General features: G+C 40.8%; 1 protein-coding gene across 3 annotated transcripts in view; it reads left to right on the top strand.

Moving 5' to 3' along the window:
* The first annotated feature begins 7,151 nt into the window (after positions 1-7,151).
* The window catches only part of VRK2 (VRK serine/threonine kinase 2), a 46,798-nt gene continuing 42,349 nt past the window's right edge, over positions 7,152-11,600 (top strand). For 2 of the 3 annotated variants that reach the window (XM_074864497.1, XM_074864498.1), the window contains exons 1-2: positions 7,152-7,312; positions 7,583-7,723. In XM_074864497.1, coding sequence (XP_074720598.1) covers positions 7,588-7,723 — 136 coding nt within the window. In that variant the 5' untranslated portion in view covers positions 7,152-7,312; positions 7,583-7,587. The remainder of the gene's footprint in view (positions 7,313-7,582; positions 7,724-11,600) is intronic. The other variant, XM_074864496.1, reaches the window with a different exon arrangement.

The raw sequence follows: 11,600 nt of genomic DNA, 5'->3' as shown, positions 1-11,600 counted from the left end.
TCTGCCTTGGTTTAGCCAACCATGAGAACAGCAGTTCTAAGCCTGGATTTTCAAGAGTCACTGTAAATGCAAAAAAGAAGGAAAAAAGAAAAGTCACACAGCAGGGCAAAAACTCACTTGAATAAGCTAACTGCTTTTAAAAATCACCTGTTAGAAAAATTACTAGCATGATTATTGGAGAATCAGAGCCCCAGATCCTGAATCCAAAACTGTCAAATTATCCCATCAGTCTCCTTTCACAACTATGATTCTGCTTGTGGAATTGACTGCATGGTAATGGGTAGTGCAGCTAAGGACAGCTCCTTGCTTTCCTAGGCAAGCTGGAAAATCAAGACATCACTAAGTTATTAGATGTATTATACAATCTATTTGCCACTTCACCACTGTTTTCAATTTGAAAAAACACCACCAAACCCCAAAACCAAAGCACAACAACAAACTGAAAGCCGTCTGAACAGTCATTAAAATCAATGGCTTCCTGATTTCTCCTGGGAAAGAAAGGCATTGGCACCCTGCCTCTTTCTTTCTGGATGGGATCTGAGAAATAACAATGCAAATATATTAATATTGCATGGTCAGGGCTACTTTCTATTAATATGCCATTAATAGAATGACCTTTGCACTACAATTAAGGATCATGAAGATCAATATTTATTCTGGGGTCAGGAAAAAAAATCAATCTTGCAGTAAAATGAGTCATATTTAATATATCCTATCATCATAATTAAGTTTATACATAAAAGTAGCATTGATATGTGAATAATGAATGCTATGACAGATGATTTTCCCTTCTCAAACAACTTTATGTGGATAATCTCAGAAACAGAAAGACCTAAATGATTATATGCACCTTCTCCCCGAGTGCTTTGCCAAACCCCTCCTTGTTTCTCTAAACCTTTTCATATACACTGCTGTATAGGAAAAAAAGTCACTGCTTCCTGTAGACCAAGAACACTGGTGTACTACTGGTAATATTGCTGTAATTTCTTCAGTTCCATTCCTAGATATCGTTTGAAAAGGCCTAGGGTCTACATAATCACCATGGAAGATTAGCAACCTTCGTCCTGCTTTTCGGATCAGTGTATCTTTACTTTTATGCCTCAGACAAAATGTATGAGAATACCAGTGGAGGCAAACTACTTATTTTCTTTGCAAGGCTGTAATAACTTTAACTTCATGCAAATTTTGTGTGTTTCACATGTGTTTGGTTTTGGAGGGGAGAAGCCTGAATTAAAAAAAACCCACTTGAAACAATGACAGAAAGAAGAAGATGCCTTCAAGCTGCCTATATGGGAAACCAGTTCTAATGCATCACATGTCCCATGACAAGGTAGGGCTAATGTTCACCGCCAGGTAATAGCCATGGCAATAATACATATACAGTAACTCACAGTAACAAGCCACCCGGACCACTTCAGATGGATAAAATGAAACAGATATGAAATTATTCGTATAAGGTAGTATACCAGTAGCAAAGCCAGGATTAGGATTCCTGGAATTACTCCCATAAGGAAAATGATTCCTGATCCCCTTCTCTGCTCTAACCACTAGACATTCTGCTCTCCCTGCAAACACAATCCATTCCCACAACAACAATAAACTTACAATATCTCTTTGCACATTTCTGAAAGTAAATAAACATGGATAAGAAAACACTTCTTCTTCAGTGCTCATAAATAATTGCTTTCTAAAGGTATGAGCAATAAAACCTCTGACACACAAGAGATAAGGAACACATCCAAGGTCTGACTGTCTTTCCAGTTATAGCAATAGGAACTGGGAGTAACATCTCATCCCAACAACCATTAAAATGATGCGAGAGCAGGAACAGACTTGGGGAGCAGTATCCTGACCCTGACTGGACAGACAGATCCTGTAGCTCATTCGAAAACCAGACATCACTTCTTCCCTGTTTCAGGGCTTTTGGTGCTTTTGTTGCCAGAAGGTTTGACCTAGTTGTATTAATCCACTATTCTGCTTAGTTCAGGATGTAGAACTGGTTACATGTTTCCACAGCATTGGTAACAAGGTGACCGTTAAAGGGAGACTGGGTAGACAGAAGCTAAAGCGGCCCCTCTGGAAATGTGGGAATCCCTCTTTCATTCAGGGACATTAAAACAAATGTCACCCCTTGCCACTGCCACCTCCTGTACTTCCATAGAGCTTTTCTAATAATTTGTTTGCAGTATTATATTTAAGATGAAAGTTCTAGGATTTTTTTCCATTTTTTGTGTTTTCTTTAAAGAGAGGACCAATTTTTTGCCTGCCTTTTAAAAGTCTCGGCTGTTCTCTTCTACTCTGTTTAACACGTAAAAGCCTTTAATACTCTGAACTTACTGTGAGATGCAAAAAACAAGAACTGTCTACGTGGAAAACCTTAATCAGTCAGGAAGTTGGTAAATTATGTCTTCATGCCATCCATATTGAGTGTCCATTACTCCTGGACATAGCACATTAACTGACTCATTAGCTATTACAAACCATATGGACTTAGGTTTAGGTGGGTTGCTCTGATAATATCCTGAGGTGAGCTTCCTAATTATTGTAATTATGTGATCTCAATCATGGGGCCAGTCACACAAAATAGAGTCAAGAGTCCTTAAAATGGGTGTCAATGCACCTAGACAATGACTGAGTTGAGCAACATGCTCCCTGGATGGTGGAGATCCCTTGATACTGCAGAAAATAATTACTTTAGAAGTTCTAAGAAACTGGCAGCAAGTACAGCGACAACTGAATAAGCACGGCAAGCGCATGGGACTCTGCACAGATGCACGAACACAAATAGATTTCTCGGCAGAAATCGGGAAGCAGTCTGCAACTTGATGCCTTGTTGTCAATGATCTTAATACAGAGATGTTACATCTATAGTATAAATTTAGCCATGATATTTTAAGCAACAAGGAGATTGGGAGTGGAGGAAGGGGAATTAAATATGGAAGTGTTAAAATGTCAGTGTTAAATACCACAAAAGTGGCACAATGTAACAGTGAGAGAAGCTACAAGTTACTCACCTACTGGAGCAGTTTTAAGAAGCTTTGTGTACGTGATATTACAAGTTTTTATATAATTGACTAACATATTTTATACTTAAACTTTGGTCTGAGCAAGAAGAAAAAAAGGATTGAGATAAATGAGAAACATACCAAGTGTTTAACATACAGTGCTTTAAAACAAAAACAAACAGCCTCAGGACAGAGATAGAAATAGTTTGCTGTGTTATTAAACACTTAAAAAAAAACCACTCCCTGAGAATCTCACCACGCTTTTTAAACACAACCTATGATCACAAGGCATAGTTTTTTAATAATCCTTTAGAAATTATTTTGGAAAAAGAATTAGGAGTGCTACTTCTGAGCCACAGATCAAGATAAGACTTCCAAAGTTTGTATTCTACAAGTTAACTTCCAACTTTCAAAGTACCTCTTCAGCACCTACAACTCCTAAAAACGAAATACTAAATAGTACTAGACACCTGAATGCATAACTGGTTACCAGAAACAAACATTCAAAACTTGTTTGGGCATATAACTATGATTCACTATGTGAAGTGATCTACACTCATGTTTTCACTGTAAAACTAGATCAGAATATTTACCTTGCAGAAGCACCAGCCCAGGGTATTAGTGATGATGGCAAAGTAACCTAAGTACAGCACTGCTATCTTCTTTTTCAGTAATACAATAAGAACCATACCAATAGCAACTCTGCAGAGAAGCTAAGATATCCTTAGATATTGTATCTCAGTAAGCATATACTAAACAAAATAGACTCTTAAAACCTGAAGGATATCAGAAGCACTACCCAAACAGCCAGAGTATTTTTCCATTGCTTCTAATATACAATTCCGAGTAACGAGAAAATGCCCACCTGAGTTGCATGAGGGATAGATTCTTCATGAGAAAGGCCTGGGGCCCTCAGCTGTTTGCAGCAATGTGCCATTAAGAAGTAAAATAACAGTAATTTGGTAGCGTTTTCAGTTGTATGCTAGCAGGATTTGTATATTTTTACTCTTATTAGCATACACACCTTTCTCCGATTGCGATAATTGAATTTGGCTGTAATGGTGGCTATATCACCTTGAAGAGAAATTGCTTCCATCATAATTAGGGTTTCCTGACAAAAAAAAACAACAAACAAAAAACCCCACCCTTGTATCTATAATTATTTTGGCCATTCATATCCCTTACATCACATCCCCAAACTGCTAAATTGAAGCAACTGTGAAGAGTCAATGGAGATTTTAACCTGATTAAATGAAGCTCATGTTTCTTGGGAGGTTGCTAATTGGCTGATGATAAGCAGGGAAAAAAAAAAAAAAAAAGCCCTCTATCCAGTTCAGCCCAATAGGAGAGGAAGTTTCCTTAGTCCCACCCACAAAACACAGGGATGTGCTATTTATAGGGCTAAAGGGTGTTGTATCAAGTTGTAATCTGTTTAGAAGTTTCTTAGGTAATGTCTTTGTTTTTTATTGACTTTTAAAAATATATGTGTGTTATTTTTTTATTTTGCATTGTCTAGAGCAGTGTTGTATGAAAAATTTGTTGATGATATTTGTATACAATTTTTGTGGGTCTACCAGTTATGGTTGGTTGTTAATAAAAATCTGATTTTAAGTCACAAGCTCCTTCTTCAGGAGTACCCTAGTATGTAGAGGAAATTTTTTTTAATAAATCTTTTATTATGTGAGTTATATTATTAGTTTTTATTACTTTCCACTGCATCTGCTTTTGAGGGTTTTTTAATTTTTCTAATAACGATAAAAGCTTTACAGATCTTTAAGCTTAGGTTTAACCTTGCTTTTTTTCAGAGAAAAAAAAACCACTGACAAACCCATAGTGATGTTATGTGACTTCTAGAATATGTATTTTAAAGTTTTCTATACTACATGATAATGTTAAGCTGTGCAAGTTGTGAAAGAGCTGTATGATATGAAAGATGGCTAAGACTTCAGATACTCTTGTGTTTAGATAGAGTTGAAACTCTATGTTTTCAGTTTTTTTTCTTTTGGCAGTACAAGGAAACTTCCATTTCAAAATGGAAGACCTTAAGTCTTAGCCCCCTATGTAGATAGCTGTTACGTGAGTCAAAAAGATGTTATGTAGCCTAAGTTAAGCTTTCAAAAACAGTTACCAGATTGCATATGCTACTGTATTCATTAACAATGAAATAGATCTTTGTGTATCTACTTCTACTTTCAGTTTTGGTATTAGTTTACAATAACTCTTTATAAAACAGTATTTTCTGATGACTTCATTTCTCTGAACTGCATGAATTTGTTTTCTTGGAGTGATCTTCTCCTTGCTCATGAATAAGAAGCACTGAAGAATCTCAAAACAATTTATATTTTTTTACTGTGAAGTTTTGTATTGAACCCTAACTTTTCAGTGAATCAATGTATCCATGAACTTTCTCATGTTAGAGCGTTCTCAATAGTTTTGTGGGAACAAAAGGGAAGTCACCTTCACTTCTTGTGTAATTAAAAATGGAAATAGGACTATCTAATCAGTTCTGTTTGTTTAGGATCATGTGTTTCTCTTAATTCATACTTGATCTGGCTTTTTTCTGCACACAACTTCTATAAACTGAGTCTTTCAATTTAAGGGATTTCCTCTGGGTTCTACGAAAAAGTTTTAAATGATGTAACAACGTACGAGTCCACTAGCGAACTAATGCTATTGCTGATATCTGCTAAATGTCTAGAAGACTAATATAAACCTCATCTGTTTCACTTTCCTTTCCTGATGTTGTACTCTGGTGGGTAGGGAAAGGCAGCTCAGAAGCAGTAGTCCTCTAATATATGCTTTCGTTTTGGTTTATTCATGTGAACACCTTTTTGCATCATTTGAGCAAAACAGCTTTCTCCTTAATCAGAGGCTGGTTCTCTGATTCCCCGACAACTTCCTTCTGAAAAGATCCTTCACTTGAGGCAGAATCTTATCCCAAGTGACAGCATGAGAGCATTGCCCGAATCGTCTCTGAATAAAGGTGGTAGTTCTTTCAAGTGAGTGGAAATGATTTCTTTAATGCATCAGTGGTTTTTTTAAAAACCAAACAAAACAACACTAACCTTCTACAGAAACCTTATGAAATGCTTTATGGAAATCTTGAGTTTGTTTGCTTTATGGCTAAGCTTTCTACCGGCAAGTCTTTAGCTGGTCCTTTCAGTAATGTAAAACCACAAGGCCTGCAACACTGATAAGGCAGAAAGGGTTGTTATGTTAAAGTCTACTGATGGTACTACATACTTTGCCAGTCATCATCTGTTACTATTTTCAAGTTCACTTGCAAATTAGGTGGTTGCTGAAGGTGTTCTGGATTTTAAGTTCTCTTGAACCTTTTCTTTTGCTAAAAGGATTTGTAGTCATTGCTTGGAATATGTGGTCCCCCATGAGCTCTACCCTTGGTAGACCCTATTAATAAAGCAAAGCTTCCACAAGATGGTGGCTTGTGATCAGAGCTGTGCCTGTGACCTTGGGGAGGAGGGAGAAAACCCCAAAAAATCAACCAAACAAAAGCCCTCCAAACCAGACAAATCGTGTCTTTTACCAACTTACTAGCTGATGATGGTGATGGGGCTGATCCACCCTTGGGTCAGCTGCATCCATTTTCTGTATGTGCGTGGAGCAATTGTTGCAAGTTGAGTTGGGGTGAGTATCTATGCTCCTGCGTGTAGAAATGATCCTGGAATACAACAGGTAGGAGATGGTGAACCTCTGAGGGCAAGGTCCTGAGGTAAAAATGAAGCGGCCTGACTGCGCGGTGCCACTCCGCTACAGCTCTGGCAGTCCTGGCTGCGCAAGAAAACGGTCTTTTTTACCTCAGGTGGGGAACAGTCTGATCATCTACTTGTATATGCATTAAAGTCCTTTAAGGAGGAAAATAATAATAAAAAAAAAAGGTATTTCCTCACTTGCGAAGTGCGGGGCTGAAGCAAGGGTGGGGGGCAGCTGCGTCATCCAACTTGTCCTTTTTCCCTCAGGCGAGATGCCGTCGCCTCAGGGGGGAGCGCCGCGCGGGAGAGGAGGCGGGAAACCTTCCCGCCGCCGGCCGGGCCCCGCCCCGCCTCGCTGAGGGCCGCCGGGCGGCAGAGGCAGTCCCGCCCCGCCGGCGAGGGGGCCGGGCGGGCAGAGTCCGTGTCGGGCCGCGGCTGGCCCCGCCGTTCCCCGCCCCGAGGTTTCCCGCGGGAAGACGGCGGCCCGCCTCCGCTTCCTCCGGCTGCTGCGGGCGGGCCCGCGCCCGGCCTGCGGGAAGTTGCCGGGTGGGAAGTTTGTGGCTGGCGCCGGGGGGAGGCCGCGGGGGCCCTGCGGAGGTGGGTGAGGGGGTAGCGGGCGGTGGGGCTGAGCGCGGGCCGCTGACTTGCGATTCCCTTGGCATTTTTACCTTAACGGGAGCCGCCGCGGCCTGCCGCGCAACTGCAGGGCCCTGGGGCGGCCCAGAGCCGCCCGGAGGGGGATCGCCGGGGGAGGCCGCGGAGAGCTGGGCCCCCAATCGGTGCCCGTTGGGGAAAGGACGCGGAGGGGTGTTGTTTCTTCTGACAAAAGTCAGATTCTTTTTCTTTCATTTTCTCTCCCCTGTCAAGGTGCGATGCCGCCTAAGGATCGCAGCAGAGGCAAGCTGCCAGCTCCCCTCCCAAAAGACATGATCCTGAAAGACACCGAAGGAAAAGTGTGGAGGCTGGGCAGTCAGATCGCCCAGGGAGGATTTGGCTTGATCTATTTAGGTAAAATACTGGTGGTGATCAGAAGGGTGATATGTAAATTTCTAACTTCTTGACCTAAGACAGAGTTTAAGAAGTTACTGTTGTTTACATGCTGGTGGTCATCTGTGTTGAAGTGTGGTTTTCTGAGGTTTGCAGCTCCCTGTTGGCTGTCGTTGTAGTTCAGAAACGTTGGTGATGGTGCGGTTAGTTCTCCGTAGGCTGTCCAGCCCAGTTTGCCGGCTCCTAGAGCAGTTTTCTACAGATCTGGGATGGGGTAGACAAGGTGCTGCTGCTGTCAGAGACTGCCAAAGAGCACGGGCAGGCGATGCTCTTCAGAGAAATGGCAATGCTTTCGTTAGCTGCTGCCTTGGGCTTACGCCAGTCTCATGCTCTGGAGTGCTCTTCGGGTTTCTGGTGATTGGAAGCGTTATCTCTGGCCAAGACTAAATCAGTTTTCATCCCAAGAAACATAACAGTAACAATAGTTAGCTGGGTGTTGCCTCTGAATTAAAGTCTTTCACCAGAGGTGGAAATGCTGTTCTTTATTTGCTCCAGCCTAGATATGTTTCTGTATTTTCATCACAAGAAGCTGCTGCATGTCACTTAGTCTGTTTTTTATAAAGAGTGAATGGTTCTGAAAGGCAGTTTGTAAAGCATTCTGGGTCACTGGAGAGGATATAATGTTTGTTACTATTGCTAGTTTCTATGAAAGAGTAAATCCTGTTTTCAAGACAATGTTGTGAGTTTGGGTTGGTTTTGGGTTTTTTTTTTTTGCATAGCAAACATATACAGGCAAACTACTCCACAGTGACTGTTAGGGACTAAATTGAGCTTGTATTAAGACAGCAGTGAAGAATTATCTAGAAGCAGTTTAGGACATCGTCCATGGAGCCAAACATGATCTTTTAAAGTTAGAGGTATGTTAACTCTCTATTTGGAGTATTTATGTTTAAAACTTGATAAGCAAGTCACTCCTATATATAAATTGACTTCCTTTTATGCATAAATCAGCTATACCTTCTTTTTTTAAGCTTTCCCTTTTTGTGTGTTTCTGTCATGGGAAATAGTTTTGATTGTTTCCCACTCTTGTTCTTTTCCAGTTGATCTGTTAATAACGTTTCCTTCATATTGAGTGAATTGTCAGAAAATAATCTGTTAATACACTGTTATGAAGCGCGTGAGCTTTCCACTTAGTGCGAGTTCCGGATGGTTATAATGAGACAAGTTTTCATTAGGACAGGCATTGTGTGTCATGTGCCTTCTCCATTCTTTTGTCTTTAATTCCTTTCAAATATGCAGAGCTGTGCTAGGTTTGATGTGGCTTCATTGAGGTGAAGGAGTTGTCCATCAGTGTCAAATTGTAGCATCAGGCACCTACTGTAGATAGAGAGAAAGTGTGTGTTTTCTACAGAAGGGTTAGCATGTTTGCTCTTTTCGTATTTGCAGACATAAATGTAGCACTTGTGTGCCACTCATCTCTTGGTGACAGATTTACTGTGATCTTTGTTACATCTGTCTGGCTTTCTCATGGTGCTTGTCTGCTTTCAGCTGTTCAGGAACGTTTTATATTGCACTGAAGTGTTCTTCCTCTCCCTCTTTTTTTTCTTCCTTGTGTCCATTATGGTTAATCACAAAGAACTGAATGGCAACTGAAGACTCATATTTTATTGCATGGTGTATGTGGTCAGATGTTGCTTCTCTAAAGTGGTTGCCCAGTTATACTGTTCTTCCAGCTATTAATGTGTGGTTGTAAACTACAGGAGGCTGGACAGTTTTACTTGTGCACCTGCACTTGTTGCATCTGGACTTGAGGTTGGAGTGGAGAAACTTTCTAAGGGGTAGAAAAGGCCAAAGCTGACACTTTGTTCCACTGAATGCCTGTGTAAACAAAGCAAAAAGATTTCAGTAATAACCTAATGCCACCGCTTCTGCTTTTTCTCAAAGTAAACCCAGTCACTGAAGAACCTGGAGAAATCTGAGGCTGGGTGTATGTTTGCAAGTAGTTTGGTGTAACAGAAGTGAATGGGTAAATGGCAACAGTTGGTGGTTGTGGCCCTACATCTACTCTTTATTGAAGTTGAGGTTTTGTTTTACTTATGACTAGGTTTGAGATGGTCTGCTGCACTGAGTTTCCTCACCAAGTGCGTGGTTTGAGGCTATCTGAAGGAACTGTTTTGAATCCTTATGTTGCTGCTTGTAGTTGCAGTACATCAGATGGGTTCCCGCAGTGGTGTTTCTGGTTTGGTTTCCTCTGGAATTCATGTAGTTCACACATACCTAACTGCTCTCCAGACTGAACCAGCGGGGATAATAGGGGTTTCAACCAGCTGCAGTTACAGAGGAGTCAAAGGTTAGTTCACTTAAAGAATATTTACTTTTGTTTTTCCTTTTGATATGTCTGATAGCTTATTATGACCGTCTTTGAAACATCAGTTGGTTATGTTTCAGAGATGTTGTGCATAGAGCATGTATGAGGTGTTACCATAGAAAAATAGGCCTTGGCCTGAGCTAAGAAGTGAAGTTAAGGTATCTCTGGATATTGCCATTCAAGGATAAAGGAGAGGAAGACAGAAACTTGTAGAAGGCTCCCATGGAGAGGAGGGACTGAGGGAGCTGGAGATGCAGTGCAGAAAGCAAGGTAGTACTAGTTTTCCATGTGTAAGACAAAAAATGTTGTGTTCCTGAATCACTCGAGATACAGCTCTGTCATTTGCTGCTGCAGTCAAATCGCTCTGGACCTTGTGGGTGGTATAGCACATAGGATTCAGTCAGATTCATGCAGATTTTATTCTGCCTGATGGCACAGACTACTGAGCTGATTTCATGTATTGTGGTGTTTGTTGCAGTTTGGCTCCCAGTGAACTGAGGTAGAAAGCAGTCGGTGGATTAGTTGAGAATGAGAATACAATCTAGGACCCTTGGTATTACTATTCTGTGTTTTTTCATAAGTGACAGCAAGGCTGAAGAAATACAGCTGCCACTTTTATAATAGTCTTTGTGTGTGTTTAATCTCTTCTTTCATAAGGGGTAGTGAATGTTATATGTAGCACTGAACTGAAGGCTTACTTCCCCTTGTAGCTCATCCTACAACTAAAAGAGGAAACAGGCAAGATTTATCCCCAAGTATTGACCCTGACTGAAGCTTTCTTGTTTAGTCCACCTCTTTCTGATATGTCTTTATATTAGGTGAAGTATACCATTCAGTAGCTTTTCTAGGGCTTCATCCTGCAAAAGAGTTCAGCTGCCTTTGAGAGTCAAGGGGAGTGAAGTAGGTGATGAACCTTTGAGAGTAAGCTATGGATGCTTGGTGCTGAGGGGCACCTTCTTTCTCTGTGCTGTTCAGACTAGATTTTAGTGCATATACAGCAAGGTGTGAGAGGACCACTAAACTTTCAGTGAGAAGCTAACCCAGAAAGAGCTGTAGAGAGGTGGGCAAGACAGGAGAGTGGAGACAGATTCGACTGCCTGCCAGATAGGAACAGCACAGCCCTTTTATAAAAGTAAAGGTTAACTTTGCCAGCTATATCTTTTAATAAGTATTTTTACAGTAGCTGTGTAAAGATTTTGATGTGCGTTGTTATAGCTTAATTTCCCATTAAGGGTACTCCATACTCCATTAATCTATAACAATGTTCTTGGGAAATTTTACGGTATCTTTACAAAGTATATTTACTAGGGTTGCATTCTGTGGAAGGTTCTGTTCACTAAATCAAAGCTGCTGGAAGCCATTTACTGACCCTGAGCCCTAGGATGCAAATAGTCTCTTCAGGTGCAGGGTTTCTAAACTTCCAATTATGTATGTGAAAGTTATCACTATCTACAAGTTCTGTCCTGCCCCTGATTTTTTAATTATACCTTCTCTTTCCTGTCTGTGCCATCTTCTCTGATTCTTTGTTGA

Source organism: Strix uralensis, chromosome 3, assembly GCF_047716275.1.
Source record: "Strix uralensis isolate ZFMK-TIS-50842 chromosome 3, bStrUra1, whole genome shotgun sequence".
NCBI classification, from domain to species: domain Eukaryota; kingdom Metazoa; phylum Chordata; class Aves; order Strigiformes; family Strigidae; genus Strix; species Strix uralensis.
This window is presented reverse-complemented; position numbering and strand designations above follow the sequence as displayed.